General features: G+C 38.5%; 5 protein-coding genes across 11 annotated transcripts in view; 4 read left to right on the forward strand and 1 right to left on the reverse strand.

Annotated features, from left to right (window-relative positions):
- LOC135249394 (zinc finger protein 257-like) overlaps positions 1 to 4,877 on the forward strand; it is a 97,760-nt gene extending 92,883 nt beyond the window's left edge. For 2 of the 4 annotated variants that reach the window (XM_064325001.1, XM_064324998.1), the window contains exon 2: positions 1,466 to 4,486. In XM_064325001.1, the coding sequence (XP_064181071.1) occupies positions 1,489 to 3,498 (2,010 nt within the window). In that variant the 5' untranslated portion in view covers positions 1,466 to 1,488 and the 3' untranslated portion in view covers positions 3,499 to 4,486. Of the gene's footprint in view, positions 1 to 451; positions 523 to 1,465 lie in introns of all 4 variants that reach the window. The other 2 variants (XM_064325000.1, XM_064325002.1) reach the window with 2 other exon arrangements.
- LOC135249382 (oocyte zinc finger protein XlCOF6-like) overlaps positions 1 to 23,546 on the forward strand; it is a 156,255-nt gene that overhangs the window by 113,422 nt on the left and 19,287 nt on the right. Inside the window, exon 4 of one of the 4 annotated variants that reach the window (XR_010328667.1) lies at positions 8,042 to 10,932. The exons of 1 other annotated variant lie outside the window; for it this stretch is intronic. Coding sequence is in view for 2 of the 3 variants with exons in the window: in XM_064324970.1 (XP_064181040.1) it covers positions 21,094 to 21,126 (33 nt within the window). In the remaining variant the exon portion in view is untranslated. 2 more of the 4 variants (XM_064324970.1, XM_064324971.1) reach the window with 2 other exon arrangements.
- The window catches only part of LOC135249375 (zinc finger protein 271-like), a 70,627-nt gene that overhangs the window by 20,078 nt on the left and 27,003 nt on the right, over positions 1 to 23,546 (reverse strand). The gene's annotated exons all lie outside the window — the stretch shown is intronic.
- Positions 12,613 to 16,524, forward strand: LOC135249385 (zinc finger protein 665-like). Its single transcript, XM_064324985.1, has 2 exons — positions 12,613 to 12,747; positions 13,335 to 16,524. The coding sequence occupies exon 2, from the start codon at positions 13,368 to 13,370 to the stop codon at positions 15,591 to 15,593; it is 2,226 nt and encodes a 741-aa protein (XP_064181055.1). The 5' UTR covers positions 12,613 to 12,747; positions 13,335 to 13,367; the 3' UTR covers positions 15,594 to 16,524.
- Positions 12,632 to 23,546, forward strand: part of LOC135249381 (zinc finger protein 345-like) — a 151,842-nt gene continuing 140,927 nt past the window's right edge. Inside the window, exon 1 of the mRNA XM_064324967.1 lies at positions 12,632 to 12,747. The gene's annotated coding sequence lies outside the window, so the exon portion shown is untranslated. The remainder of the gene's footprint in view (positions 12,748 to 23,546) is intronic.

The following is a 23,546-nucleotide window of genomic DNA, read 5'->3' on the forward strand; positions in this document are numbered from 1 at the left end:
CATTTCACTCAGTTAGGAACCTTTCTAAGCAAAAAAAGACTCTTCGGACGCAGCCAAGGAGTGAGACTGCTCGTTTCAGAGTCTGTACTCTGTACGTGTGTTCTTGGTATTGAGAAAACCCTGTAACTGGAAGGTCAGTCTGTAGCTGGGCAGGCGCAGCGGGATTTTGTTAAAAGCGGCGTCTCAAGCTTGGGAATGCTTCAAGCTGTTTTGGCAGGGAATAAAAGTTGGCTGTTTAAAAGAAACATACATTACATTACATTTACTTGGCAGACGCTTTTATCCAAAGCGACGTACAAAAAGTGCATTTCATGTTCATAGACAACTGCTGAACACAGGTTCAGTAAGGTACAATACTTATTTTGTACAGCTATTTCTAGCCAAGAAAAATAAAGCCAGTAACCGGTGGATTGCATCTTGTAGTGTATCCTCTGTACTTCTGTTCATAAAGGCTTGTGTGGTCAGTAGTCGGCATCGAAACCTGCTGCCTGAAGTTTTCCTGAGGATCTGCATTTTAACCACGTGAGTTGCCTGATTACAAATCTAAAACTGTGAAGTACAGACCCAAATCAAAAACTGAAAAAACAGTTTTGTCTCAAACATGACGGGCACTGCAAATTTTTTTTGTATGTCACATTTGATACCGTACATGCAGAAGACCACTTGTTACTCTTGCTGTGCCCCATTGCAAATAGTAGGAGAAAATATGATAACACCAGACGGCCATAATCCGCAAGTGGCTCCCTGGAAGTTAGTGTAAAGCACATCCCTTGAAACTTCATTTAACTTGCCTTGCTGGTCATCATTTCGCTGCAAACTGAATGTGTACGTGGCAAGTTTAAATTTGACATATAATATCACATCAAACAAAAGAACATTGAATTTTGTGCTGTTTTTCTGACGTGTGTGGCACAAAAACGTAGATGTTTCTCCTGTAAATTCTGGCATTTCAGTTTTATTTTTGAAGTAACATAGCGATGAAGTCAATTGAATAGAATTTAATTTTAGGCAGCTCCACAGCATAAGACGGGCATGAATGGACTGAGGGAAATTGTCTTTATCCTTAGGCAGCTCAGTCTTCAGACCACCTTATTGCTTCGCCCAGCCCTCAATATCTTGTGTTTCCTTCATTTTATGTGGCACATGTTTTCTTGTTATCTCACAGACTAACAAAGTTGCAATACAGAAAAATGCAAATCTGCACATGTTCTGAGGCATTTCAGAAAGAGTTTTCTTCAAATCTCCAATACGAAAACACAAATAGTGGCAGTTCAAGTTCAAAATTGTCCTGAGACTTAGTATCACTCAGGATAGTGAAGTGGACGGTTTCCCCATCCTCATAATACAAGAGCATCCTCTGTGGTCAGGCAGGCATCTGCGGGACTGCAGAGTGTAAAGAATGTGTCACCTGCTGCAGTAGGGCCTGTTTGCTGAAGGCTAAATCCCTTCCCCTGTTTCCATCCAGGAGCTGCACTTCTGACCAGCAGTATGATGCAGGCAGGATTCTGTCTGAGACAGGACACTGAGACAGCACTACCAGAGCTCACTGAGCAGCACAGGATCAGACAGAAAGAAGAGGAACTCAGTGGACTGGAGCCTGTCCACATGGCAGAGTCAGAGACAGTGTGCGCTGCACCAGGACTCAACACATTGGAGCCAGATTGTGTTACAGCGCACTGCGGGGTCAGTGATGTACATCACACACACACTTCACTGATTAAAACAGAAACTGATCTGGGCTCCACCCACACTGGGGATTGTATTAAGACTGAGAGCCTAGACAGTGCAGAGCTGGGATGTATAAGCCATCTGCTTTCTGACCAGATTAAAACAGAGTCTGTTGATGGTGGATATGTTAAGGTAGAACACATCAGTGAATTACAGGACATTAAATATGTTAATATTAAATCAGATCAAATCAAGTATGAATCCAGTGAATGTTTGGTGAGTGATGCCATGAATACTGTGATGAATGGAGCTGCTGTTGGTTACAAAGACCAGACTGAATCAGGGCAATGTGCAGGAGAGGCAAACCAAAACTGTAAAAATGAAGAAAGTCATCATCTGCTGAACCAATGTGGGGATTTAGATCATAACTGTGACATGAACAATGAGAATACTCAGCCCAGAATTGTCCTACAGAAAAGCACAAACAGTCAGAAAAAACATACTCATATCCAGGGAACAAATATGATAACTGAACCAATGATAATTAATTCAAGTAAAAACCCAAGCCTATTGACTTTTTTTCATAAGACGACAATTCAGAGAAATCAAAGAAAAGTTAATATGAGTGAAAAGCGGTACAGGTGTACACGGTGTGAAAAGTGTTTTTCACAGAAAAGTACTTTAAATTCCCACATGAGGATTCATACAGGTGAAAAGCCCTACAAATGTACTGAGTGTGAAAAGTGTTTTTCACAGAAAAGTACTTTAAATTCCCACATGAGGATTCATACAGGTGAAAAGCCCTACACATGTACACAGTGTGAGAGGGGTTTTCATTCCAAATCTGATTTAAATAGACACATGAGAAATCATACAGGTGAAAAACCCTACAAATGTACTGAGTGTGGGAAGGGTTTTTCCCGAATGTTTAATTTAAATCGCCACCAGAGTACTCATACAGCTCCCATGATAATTAACTCAAGAAAACACCCAGACCAATTGAGTTTCTTTCAAAAGGAGACAATTCACATAAATAAAAGTGAAATTAATACCGGTGAAAAGCCATACAGGTGTACACAGTGTGAGAAGTGCTTTTCACAGAGAAGTGACTTAAATATCCACATCATGATTCATACAGGTGAAAAACCCTACAACTGTACTGAGTGTGGGAAGTCTTTTTCCCGAATTACTGTTTTAAATTATCACAAGATTATTCATTCAGGTCGAAAACCATACAAATGTATTCAGTGTGGGAAGTGTTTTACAGAGAAAAAAGCTTTAAATCGGCACAAGAGAATTCATACAGGTGAAAAGCCATACAGGTGTACACACTGTGGGAAGTGTTTTTCACAGAGAAGTGCTTTAACTTGCCACATGATGATTCATACAGGTGAAAAACCCTACAAATGTATTGACTGTGGGAAGTGTTTTTCCCGAATTACTGTTTTAAATTACCACAAGATTATTCATTCAGGTCAAAAGCCATACAAATGTACTCAGTGTGGGAAGTGTTTTACACAGAAAAAAGCTTTAAATCGGCACAAGATTATTCATACAGGTGAAAAGCCATACAGGTGTACACAGTGTGGGAAGTGTTTTTCACAGAAAAGTTCTTTAAGTCGCCACAAGATGATTCATACAGGTGAAAAACCCTACATATGTACAGAGTGTGGGAAGTGTTTTTCCCGAAATAGTGTTTTAAATGACCACAAGATGATTCATTCAGGCCAAAAACTGTACACATGTTCTGAGTGTGGGAAGTGTTTTTCACAGAAAAAATCTTTAAATAGCCACAAGATTATTCATTCATTTGGGAAGACATGCAATTAGTGTACTCTGTGTTTGGGATGTTTTAATGCAGAAGTACAATTTAAATATTAATGTGCATATGGATTAGACTTACTGGTATTCAGTATGAGGTGTTTTTTAATACAGAATATTCATTAGATACTCACCTGAGAGTTCATTCAGATTAACAACCTTGCCATCAGAGAAATGCTACAGGTGAATAGCGCTACAATTATATTCTGCTTGAGAAGTGTTTTTTTATAAGCAAGTGCTTTAAATTGCTACAAGATAAGCTGAAAACTCTTACAAAGGAAAGCGCTTTGCATGCATTCTGTGCAAGGATTTTCTGTGCATCATTTAAATATTTAAATCTTGACCAAAAATGCTTTCAAAAGGAAAGATGTTTTCTCATTGTTGAAAGGTTTAAAATATCCCATCTGGTTTAAATGATACAAGTTAAAAGTAATTCCCTTGATAATTTTTTATGAAAAAATTGTTTGGAAAAAACAAACAATATGAAAACTGTTTGGATATACTGTAGAAAGAAATTATGAAAATTTGTATGCTGAAAATTAACTTACAATACTGGCCTTTTTGGTCCTGCTACTGCCAATGTAGATGTTGTAATGTGTATGTGTGCTAAAGCAACTGTGTAATTATTCAACCTCTGACTTTGTTTTATCAGACATTAGTTGAGGATCTTTGTTTCACTCTTTATTATTTTGTGTTGTTTATCAATAATGCATGAAATAATTTTACACTGTGAATGTTCTCAGTCCATGGCCTCTGCCATGTAAATATTTGCATAAACTCTTATTTCCTGCAATGTGTCATTGCTTTCTCCTTTGCTTCCTGTGTATAAATGTGTATGAATTCCTGCTGTACATAACTTGTAACACTGATTTTACAATTGTACAAATACGTTTGACTCATATGGGGTGTGAATTGTATTAATCATTTTAAACATTTTAAATGTGTCATAAAATATACACTTTTTTATTTTTTAACAATTAATGTTTTTTAAAACTCATCTGATTCAGTTATTCTGAGGAATCCATGTCAGGCTATTAACATTGTTATTCTGTTTATATTTAGAAGAACATTAGGAACATGCATTGATAATCACCACCATGGTCATAATCATAAACATTGTCATAATACATTAATTATTTTCATTTTCTGACTTCTGGTTGGTCTACAGTATAAATTGTTTGTGTCAGTATACCGATCAAAATACTAGTCAAGCCTTTAAGTTTGTAGCATTATTGAAATTTCCGCATATAGCCGACTGTTCTATAGTATGTAACAAAGCAACTAACAAATGTATTAGAAGCATAATCCTAAGAAATATAACTACTGTCTCACCAACTGCTTTTTTACTGGAATGGCCTTTATGAGAATATAAACTGGAAATGGACTTGGATCTTCGCAAAATAATATTTGTTAACTAACAAGATACAATAAATATCGTATAAAATTCTACACAAATGTTATCCAGTAAAAACATATACCAAATGGAACTCTACATTGAATACCAGTTGTTGTTTTTGTAACAGTCAAGAAGAAACCTTGTCACATCGGTTTTGGGACTGATAGATAGATACTTTCTATATTTGTCCCTGTGGGGAAATTGGTTTGCAGCATAATCACAAGGCATTTCATCATAACATCCCAAAAAACTCTAATAGACATACTCATACTCCACACATTGCAATAAATTATAGCAGAAAGTTTTGGGCTGATATAATGTGATATGTATACAAGAATTGTATACCGTTTAATATAACCTTTGAACATATGGTGTTTCGATTAAAGAAAGATTACCTTTCTAATAATTAAATACTCTATTTCATCAATCTACCATTATTTCTTGGTAAATATCATATTCACAGTAGCAAATTTATGGACCAGAGACCAAATGTTGTGGCATTCAAAGCCATATTTAAATTATACTTTAATACCCTGAAAAAAAAGTCAAAACAAAGCTATCAAAACATAAAACATCTGTGCAAAATTTTGCCAAAATTTTAAATTTCTCCCTGAGCATCCAATTTAAATTTGTATGAGAAATGCATTGATATTGAGACAAAGTATGTCTTTTCTATTTTTTATCTTTTTCATTTATTATTTTTTTATTTTTTATTTTTACTTTTGTTGATGGTTCCTTTCTCTATTTGAAGATACTATACAAGACTGAAATATATGCTGTTCTTTTTGAAGAAAGAAAGAGAGATGAAAGGTCGATCTGACCTTTTGAGTGTGTTCCCCCCACTGGGAGTTTTTTTAACTAATGTACTTGCTATTTGGGGGTTCAGGCCTGGTGTTATATCTGTTTGGTCTTTTTCGCTCTCTCTTGCCTGACCACGCCTAATCTGCACCACACTCCAGTAGGTGGCGGTAATGTACCTTCCATGCAGTCTGTGGGACGCAATAAACACCATCGAAGAAGCTCATTCCAGAAACTGCAGCGGAAAATGCAGGTGGTTCTATGTAACTCCGACTTGGTTTTTTAAAAACACAGATATAGCGAGCACGCACAATGGATCATTAGCTTCTGAGAACTGTACCAAGTTCTATCCAATTAAATTAATGAATTTAAGTAATTAATGGTAAATGGACTGCATTTACATTACATTTACATTACATTACAGGCATTTGGCAGACGCTCTTATCCAGAGCGACGTACAACAAAGTGTATAACCATAACCAGGAACAAGTATGACGAAACCCCTAGAGAGAAGTACCGGTCCAAGTACAGGGAACAACCGCATAGTTCAACTTGGACCCTGATGGTTAAACTGATTAACACTAACAACGAGAACGGCAACAACGCAATCTATGGAAAAATAAAAATAAATAAAAATACAAGTAGTCGTTAAGACTGGCGCATCAACTAAGTCACCTATTAAACAGCTGCCTAGTTACACCCCTAAGTTTAGTCATTTACAGGGGGGGAAGGGAGGGGTGCAGGATCCCTGATGCTGCCAGGGAGGACAGGAGGGTAGAGTGGTCCACAGTGTCAAATGCAGCGGAGAGGTCTAGAAGAATCAGGACAGAGGAGAGGGAGGCTGCTCGTGCGGCATGGAGTGACTCACTGACCGAGATAGCGCTTTTATCCAAAGCGCTTTACAATTGATGCCTCTCATTCGCCAGAGCAGTTAGGGGTTAGGTGTCTTGCTCAAGGACACTTCGACACGCCCAGGGCGGGGTTTGAACCGGCAACCCTCCGACTGCCAGACAATCGGTCTTACCTCCTGAGCTATGTCGCCCCACAATGACTGAATAATGACTGAATCGGTAAGTTTGTTTCCCCCTATAATCTTGATGCTTTAACTGTTCTGTTAGTTTTGTTTGGTGACCTCTCGCCTTGATGCGGTGACCTCTCACCTTGATTACTGCAACTCTCTGCTTGCAAGCCTGCCAGCTTGTGCCATACAGCCACTACAGGTGATTCAGAATGCCACTGCCCGACTCATCTACAACCTCCCCAAATTCTCCCACGTCACTCCTCTGCTGCGATCACTTCACTGGCTACCGGTCGCCGCCAGGATCCGGTTCAAAGCCCTGACCCTTGCCTACACTGCTGCCAACAGGACAGCCCCCATCTACTTGCAGGACATGACTCAATTCTATGTGCCTGCTCGACCACTTTGCTCTGCGGCAGCAGGGCGCCTTGTAACCCCTCCCACCCGCCCAAAGGGATCACAGAGCTTCTCCACACTAGCTCCCCAGTGGTGGAACGAACTCCCCGTCCCTCTCCGAACCTCCCCCTCACTACCCATCTTCCGCCGTGGCCTGAAGACTCATCTCTTCAGACTATACCTAGACTAACCACCACCACTCACTCTTTCATCAAAAAAAAAAAAAAACCCTTTTCCTGTCACTTGTTACATGTTGCCCCATCCCAACACCTCTTGGTAATTTGTATTTGTCCTAATACTGTAGCTTATTCTTCTGCCTAGTTGGCTTTGCAGATGTTAGGCCAGAATAGTGTTCCCTGTTCTCGGCTAGAAATAACTGTACAAAATAAGTATTGTACCTTACTGAACCCGTGTTTAGCAGTTGTCTACGACCATGAAATGAATTTTTTTGTACGTCTCTTTGGATAAAAGCATCTGCAAAATGAATGTAATGTAATGTAATGTTCGCCAGTAGCCTAAGTTTCAAATCGGGCTTTCTTTCCTGTAGTGAATACAACGATATCAGGCTTCATTGCCTGGTCCCATCTACACTCTTCAGTTCCTGTGTACGCAGCGTGGTAAGAACGTGTATAGTTCTGTGGCTAGAATAGGGTTCACTTCTAGAAACGGGTGAAGTATTCTCCGTCTGTTGGCAACATGCTGCACTATGGTTTGTCTTACAAATATGCGTTTTTTTAGGGATGAGGATAAGACTGTGTGTAGGGGTGAACGGGTGATTTTCGATTATTTCATAGATCAACGGATCGCATAATGTTCAATGTGCAATAATAGATTCCTAGCATGGAGAGGAATCTATTTTTTAGAACGCATCTTGGCCGGGCGGCAGAATTTGGTTGTAGCTATAGAAAATGCATGATCGCACACCAGTAGCGTAGCCTACCCAGGTTTTTCCATCATAATAAAGTCTTAGTGCTTACTTTGTGTCTCATCAGAACATGACGGTGTTTATTGATACTAGTAATTTTATTTTCAACTAACAATTGTTGCACTCCCATAAAACCAAAATACACAGCGGTTTGGCTGAATACTCAATTCTGATAGGCTGAGACATGTATATTATTTCTCCATGTACGGTGACTATCACAAACAAACCTGCTGTGACACCATTTTGACTTAAAAACCGAACTGAATTTTAATAGGTAATCCGGTTGAGAGTGGCATACTAGAAACTGGCGTTCGTTGTTTAGCGGTAGTTTATGTATGGGATGTTTGTTAGAATATTTAAGCAGGCTGCCGTTTCCTTTGCAGTTTTCAATTGTAAATTCGCGTCGGACAATTTCCCTCAGTGCAGGGCATTCAAACTGCATAATACTCAACCACTCGGACATTATCCGGCTTATACAACGGCTCACCAAAAAAAGTATAATTGCAATCAAAACGTACGTTTCTAGAATGATTTGGCATTATTCTGTTCTTACTTTTACATAGGTTACTGTATGATACATTTATAAATGGAACCAAGTTTCAACACATAGTGTATGTAAATAGCCTCGATGAGAGAATATAAAAGATTGAGTAGGCACGTATTCGACCAGTAATCGATCACTCCATTACTCGTCCCCATCTCTACTGAAAACCACTACATTTCAGGCCATGTAGAGCGTAATTTGTCTGAGGGACAGCTTGTCAGTTCTGTCAGTCCCAGTATGACAGACAGGACGTACAGGGTTATGAAGAGTTTTACTTGTTAGCTGAGGTCAGATATTAGGCTAGATAGCTAAAATTAAGTACAGAAAATGAGTAAGTGCTAATGATGTCATGCGCTACTGCCAAGTAGCCACCCCTGTAGACAACAAGGATGTTCTAAGGCCACTTTTGACAGTAAATTCATGAAGTAGACTTGGAATTGGAAATTTTGCTCAGATCCAGTTCTTAGGGAAAACTATTCATTCTTAATGAAACACCATGCGCCCTTTTCAATCTGTCTTCGTGTCATGATGGACCTATTTCAAAACATTTTTTATTTTCCTTAATAATAGTCATTATCAAATCCATTGTGTCCCTCATCACAGTATTCATGTTCACACAAATAAAATCACTTTAGCTATGTTTGTCCTTGGTCATTCCATATGCTTTTACACAAAAAAGTGGAATTTGACAGCCACCATCTGTTTGCTTTGGAATGTTTCATGTAGTTAGAAAAGATAAGACAGGCACTCATGTAACTTTTTTTTTCTTTTTTTGTAGAACCATAATTTGGTTTGTGGCAAATGTTAACCATGACTGTGAGGCAATAAAGCTAAAATATAGCTTTATAGTTTAAATGAAACTAAAATGTAGTTTTGCTTGCAAGCAAGATGAAAATATCTGGACTTCAGGAACTACAGTGTAGAACAATATTATATAAAGCACTTTAACGTTAAGTACAAGAAATCCCAAAACACGACAGTCCATACAAGAAAGCACTAAAGACAAATGTTATTCATCTTAATGCAATCAAAACCAGTTAAAAGTGAGGGGAAAGGGTGCAACTTCTTCATTGGTAATGTTTTAGAGGTTGTTGTAGTTCATTCCCTCTTTAAAAAAAAGTTCCAATGTTAAAAACATTTTAAAAAGTACAGTCTTCTACCTTTGCTTTTCTTTCTGTTTTCCAAAGACGTTTTGGCTCTGAAACATTTTTTGTGATGATTAATGTCTTGTAGCTCGATGTTTTGGTTCAAGGCATAAAAACTCATATCTTAGGATTTTCTGAAATGTCTATGGAGAAAATGAGTGGGAAATATACTCCCTATACTAGGGCTGCTGAAAAAGTGGGTGGTAACATTTCAGCTTTATAGTGGATAGACATTGATGTCAGTTTTTATGCTTTCCGCTGCTCCAGTGTCCAATGGTGGCATGCTTTACACCGCTCCAGCTGTTGCTGGGCATAGCACATGGTGATTTTTGGCTTGTGTATGGCTGCTCGGCCATGGAAACAGATGTCATGAAGCTCCTGACAAACAGTCATTTTGCTTACATTGCTTCCATAGGCAGTCTGGAACTCTTTAGTCAGTGTTGCAACCAAGGACTGACTATTTTTATGCACTACACATTTCAGCACTTGGCAGTTCCAGTGAGCTTGTGTGGTCTTCTGCTTTGCAGATGAGCTGTTGTTGCTTGTAGATGTTTTCATTTTACAATAACAGCACTTACACTTGACCGGGGCAGAAATTTGATGAACTGACTTGTTGGAAAGGTGGCATTCTATGAGAGTGCCACATTGGAAGTCACTGAACTCTTCAATACGACCCATTCTACTCCCCATGTTTGTCTATGGAGATTGCATGGCTATATCCTTGATTTTATGTACCTGTTAGCAACTTGATTTTATGCACCTGAAGTAGCCAAACCCACTAATCAAAAGGAGTGTCTACATACTTTTTGCCATGTTGTTTAGTTTCCCGCTAAGCTGTCATGGTCTATTTAAAACTTTACAACTGTTACAATTACGCTGTTCATGTAACAAGTGTAAAGATGCAGATGGAGGTGCAGCAGCCTATGTAAATAGCAAAGATAGTGATATTGCAAAGTCCAGTTCACACAGTGAACATTATTCTTACCTAACCTATGCTAAGTCAAACTCAGGGACAGTGCAAGCTACAACATTAGGAACATAATACAAAGTATAATAAGTGCTGGAATGGAGGAACATGTAACATGAGTGGTATAAAAGAGGGGAATTTAAGTGAAATTATCTGAAGAGTGGTGGCAGTTAGTTAGTCCAGGTATAGTCTGAAGAGATGCGTCTTCAGACCATGGTAGAAGATGGGTAATGAGGAAGTGGGGTTTCCCACCTCATAATCTCTCCCCTTATTTCCCTCCAGGAGCTGCACTTCTGCACACCTTTGAGCAGCAGTATGATGCAGGCAGGAGTCTGTCTGAGACAGGACACTGAGACAACACTACCAGAGCTCACAGAGCAGCACGTGATCAGAAAGAGGAGGAACTCAGTGGACTGGAATCTGTCCACATGGCAGAGTCAGATAGCCACATGATTATTCATACAGGTCAAAAGCCCTACAAAAACGTGTCCACGTGGGTTTCCTCCCACAGTCCAAAGGTAGGCTAATTGGAGTCTCTGAATTGACCATAGGCATGAGTGTGTGAGTGAATGGTGTGCGTGCGCTGCTATAGATTGCTGACCTGTCGAGGGTGTATTCCTGCCTTCTTGCCCAATGTGTGCTGGAATAGGCTCCTGCACCACCTTTTTACCCTGACTAGGAATAAGCGAATGTAGATAATGAATGGATGATAAAGTCAGGAGACACTATCATGTTCAAATATCTGCAAATGTAAAGAATTTTAGAGGGAAAATTAAAATAAAAAAAAAAATTTAAAATTGGAGGGAGGAAGTTACAATGTCAAGGCTGAGATTCAACCACATCTGTTTAAATGCAACATTATTTATGGGGAAAGGAGCTAGGAGTTATGCAAGAACTGTCATTGAGCACAATACTGCATCACACAAATTTAATGAAGAAAGGGAAAGATTTTCAGGTGTGAGAGGCTTAATGGTGGTGTATTATGGGAGGAATATTGGACGTGGGGGGAGTAAATAGGGCACTTTAATGTTTTTCTTAATAACAGACGGCTAGGAAGAGTGGTTTTAAAAGTCAGGATTAAATTACATTAAGTACACATATCGGTACAGTGGGTGGCGGAATGTACATTTGTCGCTATCTCACGATGCACCACACTATCAACGAAGACGACGACGACGAACAGCCTGAATTCCGCCAAGCATTTCATGGCTACCGTTACTATTTTGTGACATGTTGTTTGTGATGTACGTGTTCTAATAAAGATTTATATTGCTTGTCAGATCGCCTGTGTAATGGTGTTCAGTTCACTACCGAGCTGTTTGTTTTCATCGCTGATAAAAACTACCTACACGTTTTTAAATCAGCTGATATATCTTAAGTAGGCTTGTCGCGATGTCCGTCAATACATTTTGTAATTACAATAAACAACTAAAATAAACGTGCATCTGCAGTTTCAACATTGAATATCAAAATATGTGCTTGTTAACAAGCTAGCTGGCTAAAACGTAATTTGCTAATCATAACACAATATAGCTAGCTAACTGATTTAATGACAATCTTGAGTAACAAATACCACATGACTGAAACTGCGTTAGTTCTCAATGAACGATAAAAAAAACAAAGGAGTTGGTAGTGGACTCAGACTTTTGGACCCAAATGTATGTGAGGAGAAAAGTTTAATATCGACTGTAATCTTATTCACAAAGCAGTAGCTAACTAGCTAGCTATCGTAATGAGTTAATGTTTTATAGTTTATAGTTTTTTTTCTTATTTTGGAGCACATCTGTGGGAAAGCTGTGAAAGGGCAAAAAAAAAAATATTCGAATTGGTGCACAGGGGAAAGAAACAAAACTGGTTGCTCTTCGTCGTTTTTGGTGGCTGTTAAGATAACCGGAAATGAGAAACCCCTACATCCGGTTTTCATACCCGGAAATGTGAAATAGGCCAATTCCGCAAAGCACTTTATGGCTTACACCGTTGAACACGCATCTGGGATCCTTCGCATCCGAGAATGACATTACATCCAGTTCAACAAACGAGTAATAGTAACTGATTCCGCAACGAATTGGGTAAGTTCCCTCCACTTTCATAATATTAATGATTTAACTGTTCTGTTTTGGTTACAAGAAAGCTTCAAATCGAGTTGCATTCTTTTCACTAATTAAAGGCACGTGTTTGCTAGTTTGTCGATTGCTACTTACATTTTTTAAGCACGTTATTATATAATTCATTTCAGAGTTATAACACGTCCAATGTTATTTCTCAGTGAAATGGTTCATCAGATATCGATCAATTAAAAGATCTCTCGCCCAATGAAACTGGCTACAATGGCGTCGCTTTGTGAAGCCCCTTTACGTTTTTCCGTTAAATGAATCCGTTGAAATCGTAGAAGCATGCCGCTATGGAGAAACTGGTTTGTTCCACAAGAAACATTAAAAAATTACAGGAAGTGGCGGTTAAAGTAAAAAATAAACTATGTTTTTAATATTGATCTGAGGCATCACCCAGGGAAAGGAAGGATTTCCCCCTCACAATGCAAGAGTACCCCCTGTGGTCAATCGGGCATCTGGAGGACTCCAGAGTGTCAAGAATGTTCCAGCAGTTGCAAATGGTCCTGTTTGTTTAAGGCTAAATCCCTTCCCCCTTTTCCCTCCAGGAGCTGCACTTCTGCACACTTTTGAGCAGCAGTATGATGCAGGCAGGAGTCTGTCTGAGACAGGACACTGAGACAACACTACCAGAGCTCACTGAGCAGCACAGGATCAGACAGAAAGAAGAGGAACTCAGTGGACTGGAGTCTGTTTACATGGCAGAGTCAGAGATGGAGTGTGCTGCACCAGGACTCAACACACTGGAGCCAGAGTGTGTTACAGCACACAGTGGGGTCAGTGATGTACATCACACACACTCATCACTTATTAAAACACAAACTCATTTGGGCTCATCCCAAACTGGGGATTTTATTAAGACAGAGAGCCTAGACAGTGCAGAGCTGCGATGTATAAGCCATCTGCTTTCTGACCAGATTAAAACAGAGTCTGTTGATGGTGGATATGTTAAGGTAGAACACATTAGTGAATTACAGGATATTAAATATGTTAATATTAAATCAGATCCAATCAAGTATGAATCCAGTGAATGTTTGGTGAGTGATGTCATGAATACTGTGATGAATGGAGCTGCTGTTGGTCACAAAGACCAGACTGAATCAGGGCAATGTGCAGGAGAGCCAAACCGAAACTGTAGAAATGAATGTAACTGTGACATAACCAATGAGAATACTCAGCACAGAATTGTCCTGCAGAACAGTATAAACAGTAGGAAAAAACGTATTGATCGTAAGAAGACAAGCCACAGAAATCAAAGAAAAATTAATATAATTGAAAAGCGGTACATGTGTACACAATGTGAGAAGTGTTTTTCACAGAAAAGTGCTTTAAGTCGCCACAAGGGGGTTCATTCAGGTGAAAAGCCATACAGGTGTACACAATGTGAGAAGTGTTTTTCACAGAAAAGTGGTTTAAGTCGCCACAAGGGGGTTCATTCAGGTGAAAAGCCGTACAGGTGTACACAGTGTGAGAAGTGTTTTTCACTGAAAAGTACTTTAAATTCCCACAAGAGGATTCATACAGGTGAAAAGCCTTACAAATGTACTGAGTGTGAAAAGTGTTTTTCACGAACAAGTACTTTAAATACCCACAAGAGGACTCATACAGGTGAAAAACCCTACAAATGTACTGAGTGTGGGAAGAGTTTTTCCAGAATATTTAATTTAAATTGCCACCAGAGTATTCATACAGTACCCATGATAATTAACTCAAGCAATAACCCAAACCTATTAAATGTATTTAGAAAAAAGCCAATTTGCAGAAGTAAAAGTGAAATTAATACAGATGAAAAGCCACATAGGTGTACACAGTGTGAGATGTGTTTTTCATGGAAAGGTTTATTAACTAAGCACATGAGGATTCATCCAGGTGAAAAACCCTACAAATGTACTGAGTGTGGGAAGTGTTTTTCCCAAATTTCTGTTTTGAATGACCACAAGATGATTCATTCAGGTGAAAGGCCACACAGGTGTACACAGTGTGAGAAGTGTTTTTCATGGAAAAGTTCATTAGCTAAGCACATGAGGGTTCATACAGGTGAAAAACCCTACAAATGTACCGAGTGTGGGAAGTGTTTTTCACAGAAGGGTGCTCTAAATTTCCACAAGAGGATTCATTCCGGTGAAAAACCTTACAAATGTACTGAGTGTGGGAAGTGTTTTTCCAAAATTCCTGTTTTAAATAACCACATGATGATTCATTCAGGCGAAAAGCCATACAAATGTACCCAGTGTGGGATGTGTTTTTCCAAAATTTCTGTTTTAAATAACCACATGATGATTCATTCAAGTGACAAGCCATACAAATGCACTCAGTGTGGCATGTATTTTTGCAGAGTAAGTCTTTTTAATGACCACAAGAATATTCATACAGGTGAAAAGCCCTACAGATGTACACAGTGTGATGAGTGTTTTCATTCCAGACGTGCTTTAAATATACACATGAAAATTCATATAGGTGAAAAGCCCTACACATGTACTCAGTGTGAGAAGTGTTTTTCAAAGAGAAGTGCTTTAAGTTACCACTTAAGGATTCATACAGATGTAAAACCCTACAATTGTCCTCAGTGTGGGAGGTGTTTTTCCCAAATTGCTGGTTTGAATAACCACATGATGATTCATTCAGGTGAAAAGCCATACAAATGTGCTCAGTGTGGGAGGTGTTTTTCCCGAATTGCTGCTTTAAATGACCACATGATGTTTCATTCAGGTGAAAAGCCATACAATTGTCCTCAGTGTGGGAAGTGTTTTTCGCACAGAACTTCTTTAAATAGCCACAAGATTATTCATTCACGTGAGAACCTGTAATTAGTGTACTCTGTATTGGAGATGTTTTAATACAAAATTCAAGTTAAATATTAATGAGCGTACAGATTAAAAGCCCTAATGTGTATGCTGTTCAGTGTGAGAACCTGTGTTTAGACTAGTGGAATTTTCCGATGTTGAACTAAACATAATGAAATTAACTATTTGGGCTCACATATACGATTTTTTGGCATCACTTTATATATATAAACGCACACACACACACATTCACTTGGGTTTTATTTCTGTTAATATTATGAACCATTATAATTTGATATCATGCAGTTTAAATCTAGCATATGATAAAATTGCCAGCATTTTCCAATATGAGGTTGTGGAAATTTGCACTTGTAATTAATTCATTTTTTAATCTTACAACTGCAGTTTTTGAGTACCTTTCCTGTTATATAGTAGCGCAGTGTATACTTTTCCTTGTTGATCATATTCTAGATAGGCAGTTGAAAACTGGGGCAAGCTGTGTATCCCATTTTTCTTTAATTACACATGTTCTACAATTTTTGTTCTACACTTCTGTTCTTTAGAAAAAGTAATTCCCTTGTAGTTGGAAGGCTGATATTTTTCAATGTTAAAATTGACTCTAGGGTTAGTTTTTTGAAATACAATTTGAAAACTGTTTGGATGCACTGTTGTAAGAAATTGTTTTGTCTATTGCAAACTTTTATTCTGAAAATGAACTTACAGTACTGGCCTTTTCGGTTCTGCTACTACCAATGTAGAGGTTGTAATGTGTATGTGTGCTGAAGCCACTGTGTAATTTTTCAACTTCTGACAGTAAGTTTTATTATTCATTAGTTGAGGATCTTTGTTTTACTCTTTTTTTTTGTTGTTTATCAATTCTGCATGAAATATCTGTGAATGTGCACATTCCAAGGCCTCTGCCATATACATATTTGCATAAACTCTCAATCTTCAATGTGTCATTGCTTTCTCCTTTGCTTCCCCTGTGTATAAATGTAGATGAATTTCTGTTGTCCACAACTCATAACACTTTGTACAATTGTGCAAATACAGTGGGCTCCAGAATTATTGGCACCCTTAATAAAAATGAAGACCAAAGGCTGCATGTAATAAATGACACAGATAATAATCTATGTTATGTTCAAACATATGGGAAAACTATATACTTTTATTTCAATACATTTACTCTTTACTTAATGAAAAAACATTGAAGCATATCTATTTTTTTCTGAAAACCATAGGTGCCATAATTATTGGCATCCCTAACAATTATTGTAGTAGTAAAATCGAACAAAGTTAAGTAAAATTGTATTGCCAATTTAATTTAGTTCATCTCAGTCTAAAGGAACTATATTGTGTCATTCCATCACTTCCAGTTTCAGTAAAGAATAAAAATTAGGTAACAAGCATACAAAATCCCTTTGTCATCCATCAGCATGGGAAAAGCCAAATAACTGTCAATTCAGAAAGGACCGATGGTAATTTACCATCACAAGTCTGGTAATGGGTGTAAAAAAAAAAAAAAGACATACATGCTTAAACATACCACTTAGTACTGTGAGGGCAATAATTAAAAGGTGTAAAACATATGGAATGGTTGCAAATATGCCAGGAAGAGGAAGCAAGTGCATGGTGTCCCCACGGACAGTGAGGAAGATGGTGAGGGAGGCCATTAATAACCCAATCACTGTTTAAGAATTGCATAGATTGGTTTGTTTCTTGCGGTCTACAAGTATAAAAGAAACATAAAATAGCCCCTCCGTACCAACTAACTCTTTGGAAGGGTGGCACGAAGACAGCCCTTACTGGGCACAATAAATAAAACCAAGAATCTGGAGCTTGCCAAACCTCATTGGAATTATGACTGGAGTGCTGTTGTCAGATGAGACCAAAATTGAATGTTTTGGCCATACACACCATTGACTTGTTTGGTGGCAAAAGAGGAACGCATACAGGAGAAGCACCTCATACCTACGGTCAAATATGGAGGTGGGTCATTGATATTTTGGAGATGTTTTGCTGGCAGTGGTCCCGGGGAACTATTTTAGATCAATGGAACAATGAATTCAACAAAGTACCATGAAATTCTGGCAGAAAATGTGGTTGTCTCTGCTAAGAAGCTAGGACTTGGTCATAGGTAGATTGTCCAGCCGGACAATGACTCCAAGCATACATCAAAATCTAAATAGAAATGCTTAAGTGAAATCAACATCCATGTTTTCCGATGGCCATCTCAGTCTCCAGACTTCGATTCCATCAAAAACCTGTGGTCTGAACTGAAGAGGAGGGGTCCATAAGTGCAATCCCAAAGATTTCAATGATTCTGAAATCCCTCCAAATGTGTGTTCTCTAAACTTATCACAAATTATAGGAAAAGACTCATGGCTGTCATCTTTGCCAGGGGTGTTTTCACAAAGTATTAAACTAGGGGTACTAATAATTGGAACCTGTTTTTTTGGGGAAATATTTTTTTTAATTGAATGTAAGACTTTGGTTGATTCCAATGAATCATTAATCAAGCACACTAGTTTACACATGTTGGAAAATAAAGCTTATGTCAATAACTATTATTTTTTAGTTTAGCAAATTTTTTTGTGCATATTTATCAAGGGTGCCAATAATTCTGGAGCCCACTGTATGTTTGACTCGTATGGGGTGCGAATTGTATTAATCATTTTAAGAATGTTTGTGTGTCATAACATGCAAACTTTTTTTTAACAATGAATGTTTTCTGAAACTCATCTGATTCAATTATTGGACATTGAGGAATTTAGTTCAGGCATATTTATTAATATTTAGAAGAACATTAGGAACATGCATTGGTACTCATCACCATATTCATAATCATCAAATATTGGCATAATATATCAATTATTTTCAATTTTCTAACTTCTGGTCAGTATACAGTATAAATCTTTTGTGTCAATATACCAATCAAAATACTAGTCAAGCCTCTTAAAGGTTGTAGCATTAGCCATTTTATTGATCATGATAGTCTCTTACTCTATCTGACAATGAAAAAATAGCTAAAATACATAATACAACAAAGAAGGTAATTAATGCAGAAAAAAAATTTTTTGCATCAAAAACTGGCAAGCTACAATGGCAAATGGGATGTCTTAAGAAATCATACCGGGGACGTGTCCAAATTGGCACACTTTCCTACTATTGAGTGTGCAAGTTGTATACTGGGTAGTTGACAAGTGCACTGATTCGGAGATGCCTTGGGGCTCGCTATTGGGGAAAAATTCTTCCAGGTTGTGCAGCCCTGAAGTGTCAACCTGCGCAGTCATTTGAATCTGAAGAAAAACATGTTTTCAACGTAGAAAATGCCAAGTGACTCACACACACAAAGCGGTATAAGTCATTAACACTCGCAAAATCTAGGCCTGCCATTAGACATGCTGATATTAAAATTACGCCAAGTTACAATAAACAATATTGGCTGCCTTAGCTAACACAAATGAAATGCAATGCTGCTACCCAATGCTTCCTAAATTCTTTCAATTCTTTCTTCTTGGCCCTGTGTTTTTTAATCTTTGAATGTGGTCATTCAAAGCATGTATTATATCGAAGTGTGCAATGTCAATCATTTATAGTGGGAATAATTTTACTGAATAATTTGAGCTGTTTTACAGCAATGCATGTTTTTATGAATTACTGCTCAATATGTTTAATGAACTGCATGCATGCAGTGCTTTGAGTGTATGGGAAGCACATATTGAATGAAACGCATGAAAGAAATTGTTTTGTTTTGAAAAGTCTGTTCAGACAGAAGATATGTAATTGTTTAACATTGCAGAAGAAATTGCACTATTGTTCTTAGTTGGCAACACTTCATCGGAATATCAAGCCTATAGTACATGATTGGGGCAAACATATGTCTGGATAGGTTTGTAAGATTAACTATAAATGTTACAATTCCTGAAGGAATTGTGTGGGCTTTCTTCAAATTCCAACTGGCACTGCCCTCAAGCCTCAATGCATTTCAATGAGGGCGCATAGCTCAGAAGAAGCACAGAACTGTCCAGATCCACGGTGCACTGTAGCGTCGCATATACAGCTCAGGATCAGCAAGTAGCGATTATGTTTGTTACGTCCCCGAGAAAATCCAGGGGATGAGGGGAGTAACAACAAAAATTAAACCAGGGAAAAATAATCAAGGAAAACGGAGGTGTATGAACAAATAGAGAATTTATTTACAATTTAAATAAACGCTTACAAAAGACCACAAAACAACAACTGAAATCTGCTTTTTGAGTAAATTAAAGTAAGCTGGTCTAGTTAGACATATAAACAACAACAACAACAACAAAAAAAAAGAAAAAGACTAAACACAACACTAAACACCCTCCCTCCAATAGGACCCTAGAGTTACCGACCCCGGTGCACCACAACTTGAGTACACCACAACTCAAGTATAGTTTAGATTCTATAACCAACATGCAGACTGAAATTTCCTCATACAGCCATTTTGTTGATCATAATAGTTTCTTACTCCATTTGATTTTCTTGTACATTCACACCCACAGCCTGATGGGAAGTGAGCGCTTTGAATGATGAGAGATGATGTTAGGTCGCAGATCATTAGGCATGGCAATAATAATTATTATTAAATAATAAATATTTTTTATTGATCTTATCACTTCCCGATCGGCCTTCCATGCAGTGGATTGTGGGAACACACTACATGGCGCATGTGCCGAGTGTCCGGTTTGTCATGCAAAAGATGTAGGCCTACTCCTCGTAGTTGCACCACAAAATTAGCTGGATTACAACATTGAGGTTAGAATGTGAAATCACGATTCACAAATCATGCTAGACCTTTGATGTATGAAATTATTCCTCATATTCTCAAAATAACTCACTTTCATATGTAGTGTGGATGCTAGTGCCCCACTTCGCTGTCATAGACTATTTTAAGATTGCTCCAGTCCTCTACTTCATGACACTGTCTGCAGCTCCAGATCCATCATCCGGCTCCTCTAAACTGCACTACTCTGAACTATACCATTTGGTCTATTCCTGTTAGCTTTCACCTCAGATAACCAGCTTAACCCATTTTATTTGCTGTCTGGTACTTTACACCAGGGTGGCCAGTGAAGGATGGGCTCCCGCTTTGTCAAAATTTCTTCCCATTTGGGGAGTTTTTTCTTGCCGCTGTTTGAGGGTTTCCTTCCCACTGTGAGTTTTTTTTACCTTATGTACTTGCTATTTGGGGGTTCAGGCCTGGTGGTATCTCTGTTTGCTCATTTTGCTCTCTCTTGCCTGACCACCTGAACTGACCACGCCTAATCTGCTCCACACTCCAGCACAGTAGGTGGCGGTAATGTACCTTTCATTCATGGCGTTGGCTGCTAATGAACACCATCGAAGAAGCTCGTTCCGGCAACTTCTCTGGAAGATGCAGGTTGCTGTACAGAATTCCGACTTTGTTTAAAAAAAACAAACAAACAAACCGATCTGGCGAACAAGTGGATTACTCGCCTCCGAGAATTGTATCAATTTATATCCAGTTAAATTAATGAATTTAGGTAATTTATTAATGACCAAACCGGTAAGTTTGTTTTGCCTAATACCCATGATGCTTTAACGGTTCTGTTAATTTTGTTCACCAGTAAGTTTCAAATCGGCCTGCGTTCCATTCTGCAATGTTTACTTACGATATCCCGGTACTTCCTAGGCTTCATTGCCTGGCCTCATCTACCCTCTCGAGTTCCCATGTATGCACTATGATAAGAACTAGTGTAGTTTTGTGGCTAGAATTGGGTTCACTTATAGAAATGCGTGAAGTAGTCTCCGTCTGTCAACAACAAACTGCACCATAATTTGTCTTGCAAATATGATGCATTTTTTAGGGATGAGGATAAGATTGTGTGTAGGGGTGTACACGAGGGATGGTGATTTTCAATTTTTTCACAGATCGACGGATCAAATAATGTTCAATGTGCTCGATTCCAAAATCGATTAGCATAGCATGGAGAGGAATCTGTTTTTTTAGAACGTATCTTGGGCGGGCTGCTCCACTGCCTGGTTGTGTAGAAAATGTATTATCAAACACTAGTACCCACGTTTGTCCATCAGCATAAAGTCTTAGTGCTTACTTTGTGTCAACAAATACAGTCATGGTCCGATAAGACACAAATTAATTTTATTTTCAACTGAATTGTTGCACGCACACAAAACCAAAATACTCAGCGGCTTGGCTGAATACTCAATTCTGATAGGCTGATACATGTATATTATTTCTCCATGTACGGTGACTATGGAATTGTGCCTGCAGAAGTTCAATCACCGTTGTATGCGATATCAAACATTTTGTAACACCATTTTGACTTAAAAAACCGGTTGAGAGTGGCTAGAGTACTAGAAACTGGCGTTCGTTGCTTAGCGGTAGTCTGTATGAGATGTTTGCTAGAATACTTAGGCAGGCTGACATTTCCTTTGCCGTGGAAGCGTATATTTTGAAACTCATGTTTTCATTACACGGAGGTGGTAAATTCGCGTCGGACGATTTCCTTCAGCGTAGGGCATTCAAATTGCATAATGTTCAACCACTCGGACATTATCCGGCTTATACAACGACTCGCCAAAAAAGCATAACTGTAATCAAAACGTACGTTTCCAGAAAGACTTGACTTTATTCTGTTCATATTTTTTTACATAGGCTACTATATGATAAATTAATAAATGGAACCAAGTTTCCACACAGTGTATGTAAATAGCCTTGATGAGAGAATATAGAAGATCGAGCAGGCACGTATTCGACGACTAATCGATCAATCCATTACTCGTACCCATCTCTAGTGAAAACCAGTACATTTTAGAGCGTAATTTGTCTGAGGTCCAGCTTGTCAGATCTGTTAGTCCCAGTATGACAGACAGGGCGTACAGGGTTGTGAAGGGTTTTGCTGGGTAGCTGAGGTCAGATATTAGGCTAGATTGCTAAAATTAATTTTGTACAGTTATCCATAGCTAAGAACACTGTCCAGTTCACACAGTGAACATTATTCTTATCCGTTGGCGTAGGAACCGGGGGTGGGTGGGACGTGTCCCCCCAATGTTTGTAAAGAATCTAATTGTCCCCCACAATCATAGATGATCCATCTCCCATGTAAAGCTTTCAGTAAATGCTGCAACAGCAATAAAAGATGACTTCAAAATTATGCAGAAAGGACTGTAACGCCTGTAAACAAACGTGAATTATTGACTCCCCTCTTCACACAGTACCAGTGGTTTACCCCCATGGCTACTAGAAGTTGGAGCTTAGGAAAGCACACATGGGATATGTAGTCAACAGTTAGAGGTGAATGCTCAAGCCGATCATATTATGGACGTCACTTCCCGTAACCCTTATAGAAATAAAAATGGTAAGAAGAAATTTCAGGATAGCGCTTCTGAATTTGCTTGTGTCGAAAGTTCTGCGACGGAAACAGCGATAGATTTACCCACTATCATCTATTCAAAATGTAAACAAGCCAGGAAGTTTTCACGGTTGGGAAGACATTTATGACAACGTCAGCTAAGGTCAGTGACTCACAGCGGTTGGAAAGAACGGTAACGGTAGTCTTATATTTGTGACGTTACCTATCAATAAGCCAGCTATCGTCATTGTTAACTAGCTAGGCCTAGTTGTCAGTGAATTAACTATGATATCTGATAGTATGATAATTAGCTAGCTAGTTAATAGCTGTAGGTACACTGTCTGAATGTGATGTTCACTTAACTTAAAAAACTACCTGGCGATACTCGGTTGCTAAGCAGGGAGTTCACGTGACTCCCCATGTTGCAGTGTTAGTGTTTTAGCCAGTGTTTTGTGTTACGTTATGGACACGTCTTGTAAAATAACAAGTTTGTTTTAGCTATCGATATTTCTTTTAAACGTTAGCTCCCCCTCAATATTTAGAACATGTGCATTTGTCCCCCTGGATTTTGTGTTTTCCTTTACATTTCCCCCATAAATTGATGCAGAAAAGG

This window comes from Anguilla rostrata, chromosome 2 (genome assembly GCF_018555375.3).
Source record: "Anguilla rostrata isolate EN2019 chromosome 2, ASM1855537v3, whole genome shotgun sequence".
Lineage (NCBI taxonomy): Eukaryota > Metazoa > Chordata > Actinopteri > Anguilliformes > Anguillidae > Anguilla > Anguilla rostrata.

What these genes read in the sequence shown, in the direction of transcription:
- LOC135249385 (XM_064324985.1), top strand. Translation starts at nt 13,368, where the DNA reads ATGATGCAGGCAGGAGTCTGTCTGAGACAGGACACTGAGACAACACTA.